General features: G+C 48.5%; 1 protein-coding gene across 1 annotated transcript; it reads left to right on the plus strand.

The window, feature by feature from the left end:
• The first annotated feature begins 6,770 nt into the window (after positions 1-6,770).
• Positions 6,771-14,281, plus strand: LOC119941818 (T-box-containing protein TBX6L-like). Its single transcript, XM_038762328.1, has 8 exons — positions 6,771-7,012; positions 9,309-9,411; positions 9,512-9,676; positions 10,321-10,467; positions 11,322-11,392; positions 11,492-11,589; positions 12,403-12,523; positions 13,855-14,281. The coding sequence occupies exons 1-8, from the start codon at positions 6,771-6,773 to the stop codon at positions 14,279-14,281; spliced, it is 1,374 nt and encodes a 457-aa protein (XP_038618256.1).
• Positions 14,282-23,173: the final 8,892 nt, after the last annotated feature.

Here is a 23,173-nt window from a genome sequence, read left to right on the forward strand (position 1 = left end):
GAAACAAGATGATCGGGTTGTCCCACGTGGGGCTCACAGTCTTCACCCCCATTTTACAGATGAGGGAACTGAGGCTCAGAGAAGCGAAGTGACTCGCCCAAGGTCACACAGCTGACAAGCGGCGGAGCTGGGATTTGAACCCAGGACCTCTGACTCCAAAGCCCGGGCTCTTTCCACTGAGTCACGCTGCTTCTCTAGTAGTAGGGAGGGAGGAACAGGAACCAGCTTACCAGCTTGATTTGCCCGCCCGCCCCACCTCAGGGGACATCTGGAGGGTCTAGGCATGGTCCTATTGAAAATGATGGTGATAATAATAATAATAATAGTATTAATCAATCAATCATATTTATTGAGCGCTTACTGTGTGCAGAACACTGTACTAAGCGCTTGGGAAGTACAAGTTGGCAACAGATAGAGACAGTCCCTACCCAACAGTGGGCTCACAGTCTAGAAGTATTAAGCACTTACTATGTGTCAAGCGTGTCAAGAGAAGCAGCGTGGCTCAATGGAAAGAGCCCGTGCTTTGGAGTCAGAGGTCATGGGTTCAAATCCCGGCTCCGGCAACTGTCAGCTGTGTGACTTTGGGCAAGTCACTTCACTTCTCCGGGCCTCAGTTCCCTCATCTGGAAAATGGGGATTAAGACTGTGAGCCCCCCGTGGGACAACCCGGCCACCTTGTAACCTCCCCGGCGCTTAGAACAGTACTTTGCACATAGTAAGTGCTTAATAAATGCCATTATTATTATTATTATTAAGCGCTGTTCTAAGCGCTGGGGCAGATCAGGTCAAACAGTCCCTGCCCCCCACACAGGGTGACAATCTAAATAGGAAGAACGGGGATTGAATCCCCATTTTACAGATGAGGTAACCTTTTTTTAAGGGTATTTGGTCCCTGGGATCTGTAAAATCCCCATTTTACAGATGAGGTAACCTTTTTTTAAGGGTATTTGGTCATTTATTCAACCATATTTAATGAGGGCTTACTATGTGCACAGCACTGTAATAATAATCAAAATAACGGTATTTTTTAAGCGCTTACTATGTGCCAAGCACTGGGGTAGATAGAAGGTAAGCAGCTTGTCCCACGTGGGGTTTATAGTCTTGAATCCCCATTTTACAGATGAAGTAACCTTTTTTCCAGGGTATTTGGTCATTCATTCAACCATATTTAATGAGCGCTTACTGTGTGCACAGCACTGTAATAATAATAAAAATAATGGTATTTTTTAAGCGCTTACTACATGCCAAGCACTGGAGTAGATAGAAGGTAAGCAGCTTGTCCCACGTGGGGTTTATAGTCTTGAATCCCCATTTTACAGATGAAGTAACCTTTTTTTCAGGGTATTTGGTCATTCTTTCAACCATATTTAATGAGCGCTTACTGTGTGCACAGCACTGTAATAATAATAAAAATAATGGTATTTTTAAGCGCTTACTATGTGCCAAGCACTGCGGTAGATAGAAGGTAAGCAGCTTGTCCCACGTGGGGTTTATAGTCTTGAATCCCCATTTTACAGATGAAGTAACCTTTTTTTCAGGGTATTTGGTCATTCATTCAACCATATTTATTAATAATAATAATAATAATGATGGCATTTATTATTTAATGAGCACTTACTGTGTGCACAGCACTGTAATAATAATAAAAATAATGGTATTTTTTAAGCACTTACTATGTGCCAAGCACTGGGGTAGATAGAAGGTAAGCAGCTTGTCCCACGTGGGGTTTATAGTCTTGAATCCCCATTTTACAGATGAAGTAACCTTTTTTTAAGGGTATTTGGTCATTCATTCAACCATATTTAATGGACGCTTACTGTGTGCACAGCACTGTAATAATAATAAAAATAATGGTATTTTTTAAGCGCTTATTATGTGCCAAGCACTGGGGTAGATAGAAGGTAAGCAGCTTGTCCCATGTGGGGTTTATAGTCTTGAATTCCCATTTTACAGATGAGGTAACCTTTTTTTCAGGGTATTTGGTCATTCATTCAACCATATTTAATAATAATAATAATGGCATTTATTATTTAATGAGCACTGTAATAATAATAATAATAATAACGGTATTTTTTAAGCGCTTACTATGTGCCAAGCACTGGGGTAGATAGAAGGTAAGCAGCTTGTCCCACGTGGGGTTTATAGACTTAATGTCCATTTTACAGATGAGGTAACTGAAGCCCAGAGAAGTTAAGTGGCTTGTCCAAGGCCACACAGCAGACAAGGGGCAGATCCGGGATTAGAACCCACTACCCCTGACTCCCAAACCCGGGCTTTTTCCACCAAGCCACGGTGCTTCTCAGCACTTGGGAGAGTAAGATACAGTGCTCCGGAGCTTAGAACAGTGCTTTGCACATAGTAAGCGCTTAACAAATACCATCATTATTATTAAGATGCGACAATAAATAGACACATCCTGTGCTCACAGTGAGTTTACAGTCTAGATGACCAGCAAACACTTACTATGTGCCAGGCACTATACTAGGCATCGGGTTATATATGTATATATGTTTGTACATATTTATTACTCTATTTATTTATTTATTTATTTATTTATTTATTTATTTATTTATTTATTTATTTTACTTGTACATAGCTATTCTATTTATTTTGTTAGTATGTTTGGTTTTGTTCTGTCTCCCCCTTTTAGACTGTGAGCCCACTGTTGGGTAGGGACTGTCTCTATATGTTGCCAATTTGTACTTCCCAAGCGCTTAGTACAGTGCTCTGCACATAGTAAGCTCTCAATAAATACGATTGATGATGATCGGGGTAGATACAAGCTAATCAGTTTGGACATGGTCTCTGCCCCACGTGGGGCTCCCAATCTTAATCCCCATTTTACAGATGAGGTAACTTTTTTTCTATGGAATTTGTTAAGCACTTACTACGAGCCAGGTGCTGTATTAAGCACTCGGGTAGATACAAGCTAATCAGGTTGGACCCAATCCCTGCCCCACATGGGGCTCCCAGTCCTGATCCCCATTTTACAGATGAGGTAACTGAGACTTTTACACTGTGAGCCCACTGTTGGGTAGGGATTGTCCCTATATGTTGCCAACTTGTACTTCCCAAGCGCTTAGTACAGTGCTCTGCACACAGTAAGCACTCAATAAATACGATTGATTGATTGATTGATTGACTGAGCCACAGGGACATGAAGTGACTTCCCCAAGGTCACACAGCTGACAAGAGACGGAGCCAAGATTAGAACCCAGGTCCTCTGACACTCAGGCCCGGGCTCTAACACTATGCCACTAAACTCAATGTTATTTTTACAATCAATCAATCAATCGTATTTATTGAGCGCTTACCGTGTGCAGAGCACTGTACTAAGCGCTTGGGAAGTCCAAGTTGGCAACACATAGAGACGGTCCCTACCCAACAGTGGGCTCACAGTCTAGAAGGGGGAGACAGAGAACAAAGCAAAACATATTAACAAAATAAAATAAATAGAATAGATATGTACAAGTAAAATAGAGTAATATTACAAGCCCTTGTAAAATTACAATTACAATTTACAAGCCCTTAACAAAACCGTAATTATTATTAATCAGTCGGTCAGTCGTATTTACTGAGCGCTTAGTGTGTGCAGAGCACGATACTCTGTCCACAGTGAGTTTACAGTCTGGAGGGGGAGACTGACATGAATACAATGAATAAATTATTAATCATTCTTATTAGCTAGTAATAATAATAATAATGGCATTTGTTAAGCATTTACTATGTACTGAGCACTGTTCCAAGCGCTGGGTAGATATAAGGTAATCAGGTTGTCCCTTGTGGGGCTCACAATCTTTTTACAGATGAGGGAACTAATGGCACAGAGAAGTCAGAGAAGCAGTGTGACTCAGTGGAAAGAGCCCGGGCTTTGGAGTCAGAGGGCATGGGTTCAAATCCCGACTCTGCCACTTGTCAGCTGTGTGACTTTGGGCAAGTCACTTCACTTCTCTGGGCCTCAGTGACCTCATCTGTAAAATGGGGATTAAGACTGGGAGCCCTCTGTGGGACAAACTGATCACGTTGTAACCTCTCCAGAGGTTAGAACAGGGCTTTGCACACAGTAAGCGCTTAATAAATGCCATTATTATTATTATTATTAATTAACTTGCCCAAAGTCACACAGCTGGTCAGTGGCGGAGGCGGGATCAGAACCCATGACCTCTTGACTCCCAAGCCCGGGCTCTTTCCACTGAGCCACACTGCTTTTCTGTCACCTCTCAGGGTTGCACCTGGAGAGTTTCCAGTCCTCTACCAGTCTCGACTGGTCTCCTAGACTGTGAGCCCACTGTTGGGTAGGGACCGTCTCTATATGTTGCCAACTTGTACTTCCCAAGCACTTAGTACAGTTCTCTGCACACAGTAAGCGCTCAATAAATACGATTGAATTATTGATTGACTGTCTCTATGTTGCCAACTTGTACTTCCCAAGCACTTCGTCCAGTGCTCTGCACACAGTAAGCGCTCAATAAATACGATTGATTGATTGATTGATTGACTGTCTCTATATGTTGCCAACTTGTACTTCCCAAGCGCTTAGTCCAGTGCTCTGCACACAGTAAGCGCTCAATAAATACGATTGATTGATTGATTGACTGTCTCTATATGTTGCCAACTTGTACTTCCCAAGCGCTTAGTCCAGTGCTCTGCACACAGTAAGTGCTCAATAAATACGATTGATTGATTGATTGACTGTCTCTATATGTTGCCAACTTGTACTTCCCAAGCGCTTCGTCCAGTGCTCTGCACACAGTAAGCGCTCAATAAATACAATTGATTGATTGATTGATTGATTGATTGACTGTCTCTATATGTTGCCAACTTGTACTTCCCAAGCGCTTAGTCCGGTGCTCTGCACACAGTAAGTGCTCAATAAATACTATTGATTGATTGATTGACTGTCTCTACATGTTGCCAACTTGTACTTCCCAAGCGCTTCGTCCAGTGCTCTGCACACAGTAAGCGCTCAATAAATACGATTGATTGATTATGGGAGGGAGAGTCAAGCAGAGGCCTGTCCACTCCATTCCTTGCTTGGCCAGTGGCTAGCGAGCGGAAGGCTACAATTCAAAACTCACCCGGTCTTGGCAGCCGTGGCACAGGAGAGAGTGGAAGGCGAAGATTCAGGGTTTACCGGGCAGAAGGAGGCCGTGGTCAACCGCTTCCGGATTTTTACCAAGAATAGTCCAATTATTCCAATTTATACCAATTATACCAATTACCAAGAATAGCACTTAGAACTGTTCTAAGTGCTGGGGTAGATACAACGTAATCAGGTTGTCCCTGATTACGTGTCCTGGAGGGCGGAGATTCAGGTTGACCGGGCAGAAGGAGGCCGTGGGCAACCGCTTCCGGATTTTTACCAAGAATAGTCCAATTATTCCAATTTATACCAATTATACCAATTTATACCAATTACACTTGGTATACCAATTACCAAGAATAGCACTTAGAACTGTTCTAAGTGCTGGGGTAGATACACCGTAATCAGGTTGTCCCACGTGGGGCTCACAGTCTTCATTCTTGGTAATGAATCTTTACCAAGATCCACAATTGCAGATGGAGGTGGGGCGTTCTGGGAGAGATAATAATAATAATAGTAATAATGTTGGTATTTGTTAAGCGCTTACTATGTGCCAAGCACTGTTCTAAGCACTGGGGTAGATACAAGGTAATCAGGTTGTCCCACGTGGGGCTCACAGTCTTCATCCCCATTATAGAGACGAGGGAACTGAGGCCCAGAGAAGTTAAGAGACTTGCCCAAAGTCACACAGCTGACAAGTGGCGGAGCTTCCTCCCTTCAAAGCCCTACCGAGAGCTCACCTCCTCCAGGAGGCCTTCCCAGACTGAGCCCCCTCCCGATCCCCCCGCCTTACCTCCTTCCCCTCCCCACAGCACCTGTGTATATATATGTATAGATGTTGGCATGTATTACTCTATTTATTTTACTTGTACATATTTATTCTATTTATTTTACTTTGTCAATATGTTTTGTTTTGTTGTCTGTCTCCCCCTTCTAGACTGTGAGCCCGCTGTTGGGTAGGGACCGGCTCTAGATGTTGCCAACTTGTACTTCCCAAGCGCCTAGTGCAGTGCTCTGCACACAGTAAGAGATGCGTCCGCGGCGTCCCTATCATCATCATCATCTTCATCAATCGTATTTATGGAGCGCTTACTATGTGCAGAGCACTGTACTAAGCGCTTGGGAAGTACAAATTGGCAACATATAGAGACAGTCCCTACCCAGCAGTAGGCTCACAGTCTGAAAGGGGGAGACAGAGAACAAAACCAAACATACTAACAAAATAAAATAAATAGAATAGATATGTACAAATAAAATAAGTAAATAAATAAATAGAGTAATAAATATGTACAAACATATATACATATATACAGGTGCTGTGGGGAAGGGAAGGAGGTAAGATGGGGGGGATGGAGAGGGGGACGAGGGGGAGAGGAAGGAAGGGGCTCAGTCTGGGAAGGCCTCCTGGAGGAGGTGAGCTCTCAGCAGGGCCTTGAAGGGAGGAAGAGAGCGAGCTTGGCGGATGGGCAGAGGGATTGGGGGCATTCCAGGCCCGGGGGAGGACGTGGGCCGGGGGTCGATAGCGGGACAGGCGAGAGCGAGGTACGGTGAGGAGATCAGCGGTGGAGGAGCGGAGGGTGCGGACTGGGCTGTAGAAGGAGAGAAGGGAGGTGAGGTAGGAGGGGGCGAGGGGATGGATGGACAGCCTTGAAGCCCAGAGTGAGGAGTCCGACCCTATGGGTCGGACATGACTGGAGAGCACGAGGCGACAACAGTAGACGTGACGCTAAACTGTAACCGAGGCACGGTTCCCCTTCCCCTCGCCCCCTGCCCAGGAAACATGAAAGCGGCGGGAGACCCAAGCAGGCACCCGGGCCTCGACGCTTACCCGGCCCAGCCGGGCCCCATCAGTGCCGCCCTGGAAGACATGGATCTCTGGACCCGCTTCCACCAGGTGGGCACCGAGATGATCATCACCAAGTCTGGCAGGTGAGAGGGGCCGCTGCCCCAGTCCACACCCCATCCCACTCCCTTCCCCGGTGTCCCTACCCCCCCTCCATCCTGCCGCTCAGGACGGGGCCCTTGGGAGGCCCTCAAAAAATAAAATTACCACTCCTTCATCTCAGAATCTCCGCACTCACATGGACCTGCGATGGGTGATCTTGGATAAGTCAATCAATCAATCAATCAATCGTACCCACTCCCCACCCCGGTGTCCCTACCCCCCCGCCATCCTGCCGCTCAGGACGGGGCCCTTGGGAGGCCCTCAAAAAATAAAATTACCACTCCTTCATCTCAGAGTCTCCGCACTCACATGGACCTGCGATGGGTGATCTTGGACAAGTCCATCAATCAATCAATCAATCGTATTTATTGAGCGCTTACTGTGTGCAGAGCACCGGACTAAGCGTTTGGGAGGCACAAATTGGCAACACATAGAGACAGTCCCTACCCAACAGTGGGCTCACAGTCTAAAAGGGGGAGACAGAGAACAAAACCAAACATACTAACGAAATAAAATAAATAAATAATAAAATCAAAATAATAATAAATAAATAAATAAAATAAGTTAATCAATCAAGCAATCAATCATATTTATTGAGCGCTTACTGTGTGCAGAGCACTGGACTAAGCGCTTGGGAAGTACAAGTTGGCAATGTATTACTTCCTCTTCTCTGGGCCTCAGTTTGAGAAGCCGCGTGGCTCAGTGGAAAGAGCCCGGGTTTGGGAGTCAGAGGTCATGGGTTCTAATCCCCTCTCTGCCACATGTCTGTTGTGTGACCTTGGGCAAGTCACTTCTCTGAGCCTCAGTTCCCTCATCTGTAAAATGGGGATTAAGACTGTGAGCCCCACGTGGGACAACCTGATCACCTTGTATCCCCCCAGCGCTTAGAACAGTGCTTTGCACGTAGTAAGCGCTTAACAAATGCCATTATTATTATTATTATTACCTCATCTGTAAAATGGGAATTGAGACTGAGCCCCACATGGGACAGGGACTGTGTCCAACCCAGTTTGCTCACATCCACTTCAGCGCTTAGTACAGTGCCTGGCACATAGTAAGCATTAAACGAATACCACAATTATTATTATTATTGCATTATCTACCAGTACAGTGTATGTGTGTGTTCATACTATTTGTTAAGCACTTATGAGACTGTGAGCTTCATGTGGGACAGGGACTATGTCCAATACAATTTGCTTGTATTCACCCCAGTGCTTCGTAATAATAATAATGTTGGTATTTGTTAAGCGCTTACTATGTGCCAAGCACTGTTCGAAGCGCTGGGGTAGATACAACGTAATCAGGTTATCCCACGTGGGGCTCACAGTCTTCATCCCCATTTTACAGATGAGGTAACTGAGACACAGTGTCTGTCGCATAGTAAGTGCTTAAAAATTCCTGTAATTATTATTATTATTATTGAGGAAGCAGCGTGGCTCAGTGGAAAGAGCCCGGGCTTTGGATTCAGAGGTCATGGGTTCAAATCCCAACTCCGCCGCTTGTCAGCTGTGTGACTTTGCGCAAGTCACCTCACTTCTCTGGGCCTCAGTGACCTCGTCTGTAAAATGGGGATTAAGACTGTGAGCCCCTCATGGGACACCCTGATCACCTTGTATCCTCCCCAGCGCTTACAGCAGTGCTATGCACATAGCAAGCGCTTAACAAATGCCACCATCATCAACCTGATCACCTTGTATCCTCCCCAGCGCTTAGAGCAGTGCTATGCACATAGCAAGCGCTTAACAAATGCCACCATCATCAACCTGATCACCTTGTATCCTCCCCAGCGCTTAGAGCAGTGCTTTGCACAGAGTCAGCGCTTGACAAATACCCAAATTATTATTATTCTTACTATACGCCAGGCACTGTTCTAAGTGCTAAGGTAATCCAAGGGAATAAATCTGGGCACAGTCCCTGTCCCACGGCGGGCTCACGGTTGAAATCCCCGTTTTACAGATGTGGTAATTAAGGCACAGGAAAGTGAAGCGACTTACCCAAGGTCACGCAGCAGACAGTGGCAGAGCAGGGACTAGAAACCAAGTCCTTCAGACTCTCTGGCCTGGGCTGTATCCCGTAGACCACGCTGCTCCTGACCTCGCCTCCCCCCCTGAACTGGTGGCTCCTTGAGGGCAGGAACGGTGTCTTCTCCTCCTTTTTCGGTCCATCCTTCTCCAGCCCAGACTTTGCCCGCCACCCAGCCTGGCCCTGGCTCCGCTAGGCCCCCGGCGACCCCCATCCCTCTCCCCTGCACCCAGATTCACCCTCCTGCTCTCCACGCAGGCGGATGTTTCCCCAGTGCAAGATCAAACTCTCCGGCCTCATCCCTTATGCCAAGTACGTGATGCTGGTGGACTTCGTGCCAATGGACGGCTTCCGGTACAAAGTAAGTCCGCCCTGCCCTCCGAGCCCCGCTGCCCACCCGGACCGCTCTTCGGCAGGTCCGTTCACCCCCCACCACCGTTTTCCCACTTCCTCCCGCTTAGTGGAACAAGGACCAGTGGGAGGTAGCCGGGAAAGCCGAGCCGCAGCTCCCGTGCCGGACTTACGTTCACCCGGATTCCCCGGCCTTTGGCAGCCACTGGATGAAGGAGCCCGTCTCCTTCCAGAAGCTGAAGCTCACGAACAACACGCTGGACCAGCACGGGCACGTAAGGAAAGGGGCCGGCTTGACTCCGGCCAGAAAAGGTCGGCTTTCCCGGGGGTCCGGGCGGAGGGAGGGGTAAAAGCTGAGCGATGATGCCTCAGTTCGGATGATCCGGGCCCACCGCCCGTCTCGTGGCCCAGGCCAACCGTGTCCATCTCCAAATCCATTTATCGGGAAGGGGATTAGGTTCTGGTCCTGCTCTTGACCCTACGTAGCTCAGCCACTTCAATTCCAATGACCCCGGACCGCCGCAAATCCTCCAGAATCATCAATCGTATTTATTGAGCACTTACTGTGTGCAGAGCACTCACTCTTGGTGATGATGGTGGCGGTGATCAAACGAAGACGATTGGTGCTGATGATTTGCTATTAATTGATGAGTGCTCACTGTGGGTAGAGCGCTGTGCTAAGCGCTTAGCACGGACGGTGGCGATGGGATCAAAACGACAAGGATGATGTCGACGATGAGGATGACGACGGCGAAGTTGTTGACCGCGATGACGGCGGTTGTATCGTTGTGAATCCGATCTGGTCAAGCCCAGAGCTGGCCCTGGAGCCGTTGGGGGGGCCAGCCTGATCTGAGGTGTGGGGGGAAAGACCCTGGCCCAAACTGACCATCCTGCCGCCCCGGGCCCCTTTGCCCCGCAGATAATCCTGCACTCCATGCACCGCTACAAACCCCGCTTCCACGTGGTGCAGGCAGATGACCTCTTCAGCGTCCGCTGGGGCATCTTCCAGATCTTCAGCTTCCCCGAAACGGCCTTCACCTCTGTCACTGCCTACCAAAATGAGCAGGTAGTGGGGGCCTCCCCTTCCACTGCCCACCCGCCTGTCCTGGCCCTGGGGGGAGGGTGATGGCCGCTGGCCAGGGCTACTGGCCGGGGCTACTGACCTGCACAGTCCTTTGCAGGCAGAGCTCCGGAAGACAGACAGACAGACGCCAGGCAGACGGAGCTCTGTGCAGGAGACAAGACCGTAGGAGGGTAGCAGACATTTATTCAATTGTATTTATTGAGTGCTTCCTGGGTGCAGAGAACTGTAATAATAATAATAATAATGGTATTTATTAAGTGCTTACTATGTGCAAAGCACTGTTCTAAGCGCTGGGGAGGTTAAAAGGTGATCAGGTTGTCCCACAGGGGGCTCACAGTATTAATCCCCATTTTACAGTTGAGGTAGCTGAGGCACAGAGAAGTGACTTGCCCAAAGTCACACATCTGACAATCGGCAGGCCCGGGATTTGAACCCATGACCTCTGACTCCAAAGCCCGGGCTCTTTCCACTGAGCCACGCTGCTTCACTGTATTAAGCGTTTGGAGAGTACGATAAAACAACAAACAGACACCCCCCCCCGCCCCCCCCAATTCCCCCTTCCTTTCCTCTCCCCTTGAAACGGTAAGCTCGTAGGCAGGGACTGCATCTTACATCAACGCTGTTATAGTGTACTCTCCCAAGTGCTTAGTACAGTGCTCTGCATACAGTTAGCATTCAATAAATACGTTTGATGGATTAATCTCAGTCCCTTCCCTTCTCCTTTCTCTCCCTTCTTCCTCCCTCTCCCTCTTTCCTCCTCTTCCCTCCCTCTCCCTCTTTCCCCCCTTCCCTCTGTCCCTCACTCCCCTTTCCTGGCCCTTTCTTTCTCCCCGAAGATCACAAAACTCAAGATCGACAACAATCCCTTTGCCAAAGGGTTCCGGGAGCACGGGAGGAACACTCGCAGGTAACCGCCCCAGCCTCGGGCCGAAGGGGACTTGGGGGGGGCCAGGGGCCTTCTGCACCCTGCTGCCCACCCATGCCCACCCTTCCCCTCCACTCTCAGTCACAGGGATGCCAGGCCCCAAGGGCAGAAGCTCAGCTCGGCCAGCTCCCAGAAGCGCAAACAGTCAGAAGACCCAGAACTGAACAGTGGAAGAGCCGGTATGAAGCGTGCCAGGATGGGTTGGGCACCAGGGGACTTGGGTGGACATTGGGCACAGGATGCTAAGGAGGCAGGAACTAAGTGAGCGAGCAATGCATCAGGCACTGAAAAGTGGAAGAGCTGGTATAAAGCAAGCCAGGATGGGGTGGGCACCAGGGGCTTGGGTGGACATTGGGCACAGGATGCTAAGGAGGCAGGAACTGAGTGAGCAATGCATCAGGCACCGGGGGGTTATGGGGAGAAGGAAGGGGTCGAGGGAAGGGGGAAAGAGGAGAGGGAAGGGGTGAGGGGAGAGAGAAGGGGTGAGGGGAGAGGGAAGGGGGTGAGGGGAGAGAAAAGGGCTGAGGAGAGAGGGAAGGGGTCGACGTGGGCACTAAAGTGAGCACGCAGGCCTGCTGAGTAGGGGGGCGGGGGGGCTCCATTCAAACAGCCCCCCGCCCCCCTCACCCCCCTGGGGGTGCTGTCCCTGGAGTACCCCACCACCCCGCCTATCCCCGGAGAAGGATCTGGCCAGGTGGAGAAGCGGGAAGCGTTCTGCTCCCGGCTCTGCCACTTGCCCGCTGTGTGACTCCGGCCAAGCCACCTCACTTCTCTGTGCCTCAGTTCCCTCATGTTTAAAATGGGGATTAACACCGTGAGCCCCATGTGGGACGTGGACTCTGTCCGACTTCATCAGCTTGTCTCTAGAACAGGGTCTGGCACCTAGTAAGCACTTAACAAATACCATAAGAAAAAAAAGCCATCAGGGGCAGAATTTCGGACAATCCGTCCTCCTCCCCATCCTCCCCCTCTTCCGCCTTCTCTTTCTCCAGCCGAGAGCGCAACTTTCACGAAGGAAGAGGGGGCGCGGGGGAGGAGGGAGGCCGATCCTGGGACTCCTGGCAATGGTGGCTTCTCCTATTGGAGCCTGGAGCCCCGCACGAGCGACGGAGGGCCGGCCCCAGCCCCGGCCCCAGCCCCGGCCCCGGCCCCCGGCCCCCGCGGGGCCACCCCCAGCCAGCAGCCGATCCCCTCCTCCCCTCACACCTACCCCTCACCCAGGTGAGTCCCGGAGATCTCTTTTACTCCTGACACCCTCCCCCCCGTCTCCCCAACTCCCACACCGCTGCTGATACCGGGGTGACTTTGCCCAGAGAGTGGCGGGAGGCTGATTCCAGTTTCCATTCATTTGTATTTATTGAGCACAGAGCACTGTATTAAGCGCCTGGGAGAGTACAATCACGGGTTCTAATCCCGGCTCTGCCACTTGCCTGCTGGGTGACCTTGGTCAAGGCACTTGACTTCTCTGGCCCTCAGTTACCTCATCTGTAAAATGGGGATTGAGAGCGGGAGCCCCCTGTGGGACAGGGACCGGGTCCAACCCGATTTGCTTGGATCCACCTCAGTGCTTAATACAGTGCTTGGCACATAGTAAGTGCTTAACAAATGCCATCATTATTATTATTCTTCATAAATGCCACAATTCTTATTATTACAATATAACACTACAACAGACATATTCCCTGCTCACACTGAGCTTACAGTCTAGAGGGGGAGACCGACACGAATATGAATAAATAAATTACAGCTATAATTCCCCTCCCTGGCTCCTTTCTGATGTCCCGAGACTCCATTCAAAGCCCTGCACTGGAGACCCCAAGGCCGGAGCGGTTCTTGGGCACGTCTGTGGACTGTAAGCTTCTTGGGGGCAGGGAATGTGTCTGTTCATTGCTGTATTTCCTCAAGCCCTTAGTACGGTGGTTTGCATCATCATCATCATCAATCGTATTTCCTGAGCGCTTACTGTGTGCAGAGCACTGTACTAAGCACTTGGGAAGTCCAAGTTGGCAACGTATAGAGAGAGTCCCTACCCAACAGCGGGCTCACAGTCTGAAAGGGGGAGACAGAGAACAAAACCAAACATCATCATCATCAATCGTATTTATTGAGCGCTTACTATGTGCAGAGCACTGTACTAAGCGCTTGGGAAGTACAAATTGGCAACATATAGAGACAGTTCCTACCCAACAGTGGGCTCACAGTCTAAAAGAAACATACTAACAAAATAAAATAAATAGAATAGATATGTACAAGTAAAATAAATAAATATGTACAAACATATATACATATATACAGGTGCTGCGGGGAAGGGAAGTGCTCAGTAAATACAACTGAATGAAGTCTATGTGGGCAGCTCCATTCTAGGGAGACTGGGATGAACAGAACTGACTTTCTCCTCCCTTCTCCCCCCATCCCTGCCGCCCCCCGCTTGCCCCCCACTCCAGGTACCAGAACGCCGGCCCCCCACTGCCCGCCCCCCAGCCCCCACCGCAGCTGCTGCCCGGGTGGGACCCCACCTCTGGGATGGAGTACCCGGCCCGGCCCCCCTTCTCAGAAGCCTCACACCCCCAGCTGGAGCCCAAGCAGCTGCCCGACGGCTTCGCCCACTTGGCCGCCTTGCCCTACCCCCAGGACTTTTCTGGGGGCGGGCCCGGGGCGGCAGAGCCCCCCGGGAAGGCGGGGCGCCGGGGCCCCCGATACGGTGCCTACGAGCCGGCGCTGGGGCAGTGGATGCCCACCCCTCACGGGCAGTACCGCGCCGTTGGCTACACCCCCTTTCCCACGGACTTTAACCCGCCGAGCGCCCCGGCAGCCCCGGCGGGCGTGACAGACTGGGGCCAGTGCCCGCTGTTCCCCTATGCCTGCTGGTGAGAACGACAGACGGACCCCCCACCCGGCCTTCGCCCCCTCACAGTTCCCCGTCCCACCCACACTGGGACCCTGCCTCCCCCTCGTATCCCTCAGGACTGGGACAATGGGTCCGTGTCTGGGGAGCTTGGTTGGACCCAGGGGTTGGGGGGTACCAATATCCCCAGGCCCTGACCACGGCTCCTGGGGTGTTTCTGTTTGGTGGAATGGGGGCAGAGGACGAGGGGCCCGGGTTGGGGTACAGTGGGAAAACCCAGGACCTGCCCTTTCTCCTGTCCTGCCTGCCCAGTTCTGCCCTCCTTCCTTCACCAGCTGCTTCCCTGGAAAGCTTTGTTGAGGGGGGGGATGAAGCTGGGAGCAGGGATTCGTGGCTTCCAAGGGGTGAACCTTGGCTGAGGGAGGGCGAGGAGGGGAAAGGGATGGGGAGGGGATACGCAGAGTATTTATTGTTGCTGGCTAATAAAGAGATATCAAACGCTCGGTGCCCGATCCCTGTGGAAGATCAGCCGGAGAGAGGGAGGGGGTTGGAACCCCAACTTTTCCAAATACTTAGGGAGCGGCTTGCCTGGTCGGTCCCCTCCCTACCGCAGTGGTGGCGGCGGAAGTCCCCATTTCGTAAACATTCTCTGGGTGCAGTGCACTGCACTAAGCGCTTGGGAGAGACCCGTTGGCCAGGGATGCAGCTAGTATTCCTGATCCTGGGCAGGGATCATCATCATCAATCGTATTTATTGAGCGCTTACGGTGTGCAGAGCACTGTACTAAGCGCTTGGGAAGTACAAGTTGGCAACAAAAGTCAGCCTGGGAAGGATTCGAACTGGGGGCATGCGGGCATCCTTTCCTACAGTGGCCAGAGTCTGCCAGCCTCCCCCTTACTATGTGCCTGGCACCGTGCCCAACACTGCGATCTACACGGGATCATTGTGGGGGTTTTTATGGTATTTTTTGAGCACTTACTTCGTCTGATCCGATTCACTTGTACTCACCCGGGCTTAGTATAATTATTATGTGCCGTCAAGTCATTTCCGATTCACAGCGACTCCAAGGATATACCTTCTGCAGAACGTCCTGTCCTCTGCCATAATCCGCAAACTTTCTGATGGTTCTTCCATTATCGTTGTTCTGGTCTCCCTCCAACTAGCTGCAGGTCTGCCTCTGCCAAGTTTTCCCTGGACTGTTCATAGCATTAGTGTCTTCTCCAGAGAATTAGTCCTCCTGATTACGTGTCCAAAATATGCTCATCAACCGAGTCATTTGGTGTTCCAAGAACCACTTTGGTTTCATTTGCTCCGAAATCCAATTGTTGGTTTCTCGGACAGTCCGTAGTATTCACAAAAGCCTTCCCCAACACTACATTTCAAAAGAATTGATGCTCTTTCTTTCCTGTTTTTTCACTGTCCAGCTTTTGGATCCATATGTTGTCACTGGAAACACCACAGAGTTGACAATTTGTATTTTTGTGCGATTGTTACATCAGCACATTTCATGACTTTTTCCAGGCTCTTCATAGCAAGTCTTTCTAACATTAATCTTCGGCATACTTCTTGCTACTAGTTCCTTTATTTTTGATTATCGATCCCAGGAGAGAAAAGCTGTCAACTATTTCAATCTTCTCTCCGTCTACTACAAATGTATTAAAGCTTCCAGTTGTGATATTTGTTTTCTTGACATTCAAATATAGGCCCATTTTTTTGCTCCGTTCCTTAACTTTCAATAATCTCTTCAAATCTTCTTCACTTTCTATTAGTAGGGTTGTATCGCCAGCATAACGAAGGTTGTTTTTATTCCTTCATCTGATCTTTACTGCCTGGCACATAATAAGCACTTAACAAATACTATCGTTATTACTATTATGACCATTATTATGTGCTGGGCTCTCTACTAAGCACTGGGGTAAGAAAAATAAGATTCAGATTGGACACGGTCCATGTCCCACATGGGGCTCATATTCTTAATCCCCATTTTACAGATGAGAAAACTGAAGCACAGAGAAGCTAAGTGACTTGCCAAGGTCACACAGCAAGAAAGCAGCAGAGTCCAGATCAGGACCCAGGTTCCCCAAGCCCAGGCTCTTTTTGATATATTAAGTGTTTATGTGCCCAAGCACTATACTAAATGATGGGATAGGTACAGGATAATTTATAATAATAATAATAGTGGTATTTGTTAATCAATCAATCAATCGCATTTATTGAGCACTTACTGTGTGCAGAGCACTGTACTAAGCGCTTGGGAAGTACAAGTTGGCAACATATAGAGACAGTCCCTACCCAACAGTGGGCTCACAGTCTAAAAGACTGTTAAGCGCTTAACTATGTGCCAGGCACTGTACTAAGCACCAGGATGGATACAAGCAGATTGGGTTGGACACAGTTCCTTTCCTATGTGGGGCTCACAATCTTAATCCTCATTTTACATAATAATAATGGCATTTATTAAGCGCTTACTATGTGCAAAGCACTGTTCTAAGCGCCGGGGAGGTTACAAGGTGATCAGGTTGTCCCACGGGGGGCTCACAGTCTTCATTCCCATTTTTCAGATGAGGTAACATCTGAGACGACTGAGGCACAGAGAAGTGAAGTGACTGGCCCAAGGTCACCCAGCGGGTAAGTGGCAAAGCTGGGACTAGAACCCAGCTCCTTTGGACTCCAAGGCCTGTGTTCTACCCACAACACAACATTAGAGAAGCCATGCTGCTTCTCTAATTCATTAGAGAATTAATTAAGTCAGATAAGAACACAGTTCCCGCCCCATCTTCATCATCATCAATCGTATTTATTGAGCGCTTACTGTGTGCAGAGCACTGTACTAAGCGCTTGGGAAGTACAAATCGGCAACATATAGAGACAGTCCCTACCCAACAGTGGGCTCACAGTCTAAAAGGGGGAGACAGAGAACAAAACCAAACATACTAACAAAATAAAATAAATAGACTAGATATGTACAGGTAAAATAGAGTAATAAATACGTACAAACATATATACATATAAACAAGCCCCACATGAGGCTTGAGGTTTAAAGGGTAGGGAGAGCAAACCTGCGGCCTGAAGTTTGCCTCCTCTGATTGGGTCAATCAATCAATCGTATTTATTGAGCGCTTACCGTGTGCAGAGCACTGTACTAAGGCTTGAGGTTTAAAGGGTAGGGAGAGCAAACCCGCGGCCCGAAGTTTGCCTCCTCTGATTGAGTCAATGAATCAATCAATCGTATTTATTGAGCGCTTACCGTGTGCAGAGCACTGTACTAAGGCTTGAGGTTTAAAGGGTAGGGAGAGCAAACCCGCGGCCCGAAGTTTGCCTCCTCTGATTGGGTCAATCAATCAATCAATCGTATTTATTGAGCGCTTACTGTGTGCAGAGCACTGGACTAAGGCTTGAGGTTTAAAGGGTAGGGAGAGCAAACCCGCGGCCCGAAGTTTGCCTCCTCTGATTGGGTCAATCAATCAATCAATCGTATTTATTGAGCGCTTACCGTGTGGAGAGCACTGTACTAAGGCTTGAGGTTTAAAGGGTAGGGAGAGCAAACCCGCGGCCCGAAGTTTGCCTCCTCTGATTGGGTCAATCAATCAATCAATCGTATTTATTGAGCGCTTACTGTGTGCAGAGCACTGGACTAAGGCTTGAGGTTTAAAGGGTAGGGAGAGCAAACCCGCGGCCCGAAGTTTGCCTCCTCTGATTGAGTCAATCAATCAATCAATCGTATTTACTGAGCACTTACTGTGTGCAGAGCACTGTACTAAGTCCCTACCCAACAGTGGGCTCAAGTGATGCTACGTGGAAACCCACCTGCACGGTCAAGGATGGATGATTCCTCATCCCTGTCTCCTCCAGTAACCCCAGTGCAGACCATCCCACATCCCGATTCTCATCATCATCATCATCATCAATCGCATTTATTGAGCGCTTACTATGTGCAGAGCACTGTACTAAACGCTTGGGAAGTACAGATTCTCCCCTCTCCATCCCTGACCACCCTCCCCAGGTGACCCAGCAGGGACCATCCCACCCCCCTGCCTCTTCCCCTTCACCTGTATATATGTTTGTACGTATTTATTACTCTATTTATTTTACTTGTACATATCCTATTTATTTTATTTTGTTAATATGTTTTGTTTTGTTCTCTGTCTCCCCCTTCTAGACTGTGAGCCCACTGTTGGGTAGGGATCGTCTCTATGTGTTGCCAACTTGTACTTCCCAAGTGCTTAGTACAGTGCTCTGCACACAGTAAGCGCTCAATAAATACGATTGATTGATTGATTGATTGATTCTCTGTCTTCCCCTTCCCCCTTCCCTTCCCCTTTTACCTGTACATATCTATTCTATTTATTTTATTTTGTTAGTATGTTTGGTTTTGTTCTCTGTCTCCCCCTTCTAGACTGTGAGCCCACTGTTGGGTAGGGACTGTCTCTATATGTTGCCAACTTGGACTTCCCAAGCGCTTAGTACAGTGCTCTGCACACAGTAAGTGCTCAATAAATACGATTGATTGATTCCCCTCTCCATCCCTGACTCTCCCCCAGTGATCCCGCAAGGACCCTCCTTCCCGGGCCAAAGATAATACGGAAGACATGGGCTCCTGGGCCAGAGAGGATGATGTTGGTGTTGTCTGAGATGGGGAAAGTTAGGGGGAAGAATGGGTTGGGCAGGGCAGTTCAGATCAGTTTTAGCCAAGTTGCGTTGGAGAAAGCACTTAGTACAGTCCAAGCGCTTAGTACAGTGCTCTGCACACAGTAAGCGCTCAATAAATACGACTGAATTAATGAATGGATAGTGGGAAGAACACAGGTCTGGGAGCCAAGGAGGCCAGGATTCTCGCCCTGGCTCTGCCACTGGCCTGCTGTGTGACCTTGGGCAAGTCACTTAATTTCTGTGTCTCAGTTTCCTCATTTGTAAAACTGGGACGGCGACAGACATCAATACAAAACAAATGAAATGACAGATCAGGACATGAGTGCGGTGCGGCTGCGATGGGGAAGAGCAAAGGGATAAATAAAGTGACATTCATTCATTCCATCATATTTACTGGGCGCTTACTGTGTGTGGAGCACTGTACTAAGCGCTTGGGAAGTACAAATCGGCAGCAGATAGAGACGGTCCCTACCCAATGACGGGTTCACAGTCTAGGAGGAGGAGGCAGACAACAAAACAAAACATGTAAACAGGAGTCAATATGATCAGAATAAATAGAATTATAGCTATATACACATCACCTGTGAGCCCACTGTTGGGTAGGGACTGTCTCTATATGCTGCCAACTTGTACTTCCCAAGCGCTTAGTCCAGTGCTCTGCACACAGTAAGCGCTCAATAAATACGATTGATGATGATCATTAATAAAATAGAGTAATAAATGCATACAAATAAAATAAAATAGAGTAATTAATATGCACAAATATATACAAGTGGTGTGGGGAAGGGGATAGGGCAGGAGGAGAAGAGGAAAAGGAAGGGGGGGGGATCCCTTTTCTCTTTTCCTCTTTAGACTGTGAGCCCTGTGTGGGACACTGAGTGTACCTGAGTTGATTATCTCGCACCAGGGACTGATTAGCTTATATCTACGCCAGCGCTTAGTGCAGTGCCTGGCACAGAGGAAGCACTTAAGACCATAAAATAAAATAGTCGGAGGCTGTGGGGGGGTGCTGGGATGGGTCAGGTCTGGCCTGCTCTCTCTGTCCACCCTCTGTCCAGAAAGAGGATCTATATGTACTTCCCACGCGCTTACTACAGTGCTCCGCATCATCATCATCATCAATCGTATTTATTGAGCGCTTACTGTGTGCAGAGCACTGTACTAAGCGCTTGGGAAGTCCAAATTGGCAACATATAGAGACAGTCCCTACCCAACAGTGGGCTCACAGTCTAAAAGGGGGAGACAGAGAACAAAACCAAACAGACTGACAAAATAAAATAAATAGAATAGATAGGTACAAATAAAATAAATAAATAGAGTAATAATAAATAAGCTCTCGATAAATATGAATGAATGAATGAATGAAAGAGGATCAGGCTCTTGAGGACAGGGGCTGAAACTCTCATCTTCCCTTCTCCAGCGACCCCCGGGCTTGGCACGTAGCCAGAGCCCCCCAAACTCCTTCAGCCCCTCAGGAAAGGGGAGCAAATGTTTGTTTGGAGGAGTCCTTTTTGCAGTACAAATGTTTGTTTGGAGGAGTCCTTCTTTTTGCAGTACAAATGTTTGTTTGGAGGAGTCCTTCTTTTTGCAGTATAAGTAGGGAACCACCGGATGTCTCTGGAGCTCCGTCGCCCTCACCCCAAGTCTCCCTTCCTTCATTTTTTTATGGTACTTATTAATAATGGCATTTGTTAAGCGCTTACTATGTGCAAAGCACTGTTCTAAGCGCTGGGGAAGGGAAACAAGGTAACGAGGCTGTCCTGTGTGGGGCTCACAGTCTTAATCCCCATTTTACAGATGAGGTAACTGAGGCACCGAGAAGTTAAGTGACTTACCCGAGGTCACACAGCAGACACGTGGCAGAGCCGGGATTCGAACCTATGATCTCTGACTCCAAAGCCCGGGCTCTTTCCACTGAGCCACGCTGCTTCTCCAATTTAGGCGCTTACTACGTGCCAGGCACTGTCCTAACCACTGAGGTAGATCCATCGTGATCAGGTTGGACACAGTCCACGTCCCTCAAGGTGCTCCCAGCCTTCATCCCCATTTTACAGATGAGGCAACTGCGGCACAGGGATGTGAAGTTTTTCTTTTTTTAATGGCATTTGTTAAGTGCTTACTCTGTGCCAGGCACTGTACTAAGCGCTGGGGTGGATACAAGCAAATTGGGTTGGACATAGTCCCTGTCCCACAGGGGGCTCACAGTCTCAATCCCCATTTAATAATAATAATAATAATGATGGCATTTATTAAGCACTTACTATGTGCAAAGCACTGTTCTGAGGCCTAGAGAAGTGTGTATATATATTTGTGTATATATAATAATAATAATGGTCTTTGTTAACCCCTTACTATGTGCAAAGCACTGTTCTAAGCGCTGGATCTATTCATTCATTCATTCATTCCATCCGCATACCGTCTCACAAGCCCGCAACCTTGGTGTCATCCTCGACTCCGCTCTCTCATTCACCCCTCACATCCAAGCCGTCACCAAAACCTGCCAGTCTCAGCTCCACAACATTGCCAAGATCCGCCCTTTCCCCTCCATCCATACCGCTACCCTGCTCGTTCAAGCTCTCATCCTATCCCGTCTGGACTACTGCATCAGCCTTCTCTCTGATCTCCCATCCTCGTGTCTCTCTCCACTTCAATCCATACTTCATGCTGCTGCCCGGATTATCTTTGTCCAGAAACGCTCTGGGCATATCACTCCCCTCCTCAAAAATCTCCAGTGGCTACCAATCAATCTGCGCATCAGGCAGAAACTCCTCACCCTGGGCTTCCAGGCTGTCCATCCATCCCCTCGCCCCCTCCTACCTCACCTCCCTTCTGTCCTTCTCCAGCCCAGCCCGCACCCTCCGCTCCTCCACCGCTAATCTCCTCACCGTACCTCGCTCTCGCCCGTCCCGCCATCGACCCCTGGGCCTGGAATGCCCCCAATCCCTCTGCCCATCCGCCAAGCTCGCTCTCTTCCTCCCTTCAAGGCCCTGCTGAGAGCTCACCTCCTCCAGGAGGCCTTCCCAGACTGAGCCCCTTCCTTCCTCTCCCCCTCATCCCCCTCTCCATCCCCCCCATCTTACCTCCTTCCCTTCCCCACAGCACCTGGATATATGTATATATGTTTGTACATATTTATTACTCCATTTATTTATTTTATTTGTACATATCTATTCTATTTATTTTGTTTTGTTAGTATGTTTGGTTTTGTTCTCTGTCTCCCCCTTTTAGACTGTGAGCCCACTGTTGGGTAGGGACTGTCTCTATATGTTGCCAATTTGTACTTCCCAAGCGCTTAGTACAGTGCTCTGCACATAGTAAGCGCTCAATAAATACGATTGATGATGATATATGAATAATTAACTGGTCATTCAATTATTCCACTCATTCTCACTGCATCTATTTCTAGGTCCATCTCCCCAATTAGAGGGAAAGCTCTCTGTGGGCAGGGAATGTGTCTCATGCTTCCGTTGTGCTCCCCTGAGCGCTTACTACACTGCATTAAGCCAGGTGGAGAGTCAAAAAACACTCCTTGTATCTAAATGCAGTAATTATTTAAAAAACACTCCTTGTATCTAGATGCAGTAATTATTGAACTAAATACAATTATTTAAGTGAATAAATACCTTGACTATTCTATTCGTTCACAGTGTCAATAGCAAGTACCACAATGATAATAATAATTATTATTATTATCAATAAGCACTTTTGTGTCAAGCATTGTACTAAGCACAAGTGCAGACACAATATAATGAGAGAGAATCCCCGTCCCATATTGGGCTCAGTGTTTAAAGGGGAAAGGAGGACAGGCATATACTGTGAGCCCGTTGTTGGGTAGAGACCGTCTCTATATGTTGCCAACTTGTACTTCCCATGCGCTTAGTACAGTGCTCGGCACACAGTAAGTGCTCAATAAATATGATTGAATGAATGAATTACTGGCTGAGAAAGGGGATCAATTTCCCCCTCGTCCCCCTTTCCATCCCCCTCATCTTACCTCCTTCCCTTCCCCAAAGCACCTGTATATATGTACATATGTTTGTACATATTTCTTACTCTATTTATTTATTTATTTTACTTGTACATATCTATTCTATTTATTTTATTAGTATGCTTGGTTTTGTTCTCTGTCTCCCCCTTTTAGACTGTGAGCCCACTGTTGGGTAGGGACCGTCTCTATATGTTGCCAACTTGTACGTCCCAAGCGCTTAGTCTAGTGCTCTGCACACAAGAAGCGCTCAATAAATATGATGGATGATGATGATGATGA

The sequence above is a fragment of the Tachyglossus aculeatus genome, chromosome 21 (assembly GCF_015852505.1).
Source record: "Tachyglossus aculeatus isolate mTacAcu1 chromosome 21, mTacAcu1.pri, whole genome shotgun sequence".
In the NCBI taxonomy this organism is placed as follows: domain Eukaryota; kingdom Metazoa; phylum Chordata; class Mammalia; order Monotremata; family Tachyglossidae; genus Tachyglossus; species Tachyglossus aculeatus.

Excerpts from the sequence above, each read along its gene's own strand:
- LOC119941818 (XM_038762328.1), top strand. The coding sequence starts at position 6,771 with ATGACTGGAGAGCACGAGGCGACAACAGTAGACGTGACGCTAAACTGT. Across the intron at positions 10,468-11,321 it reads CTGCCTACCAAAATGAGCAG|ATCACAAAACTCAAGATCGA; the intron begins GTAGTGGGGGCC and ends TTCTCCCCGAAG. Across the intron at positions 11,393-11,491 it reads CACGGGAGGAACACTCGCAG|TCACAGGGATGCCAGGCCCC; the intron begins GTAACCGCCCCA and ends CTCCACTCTCAG.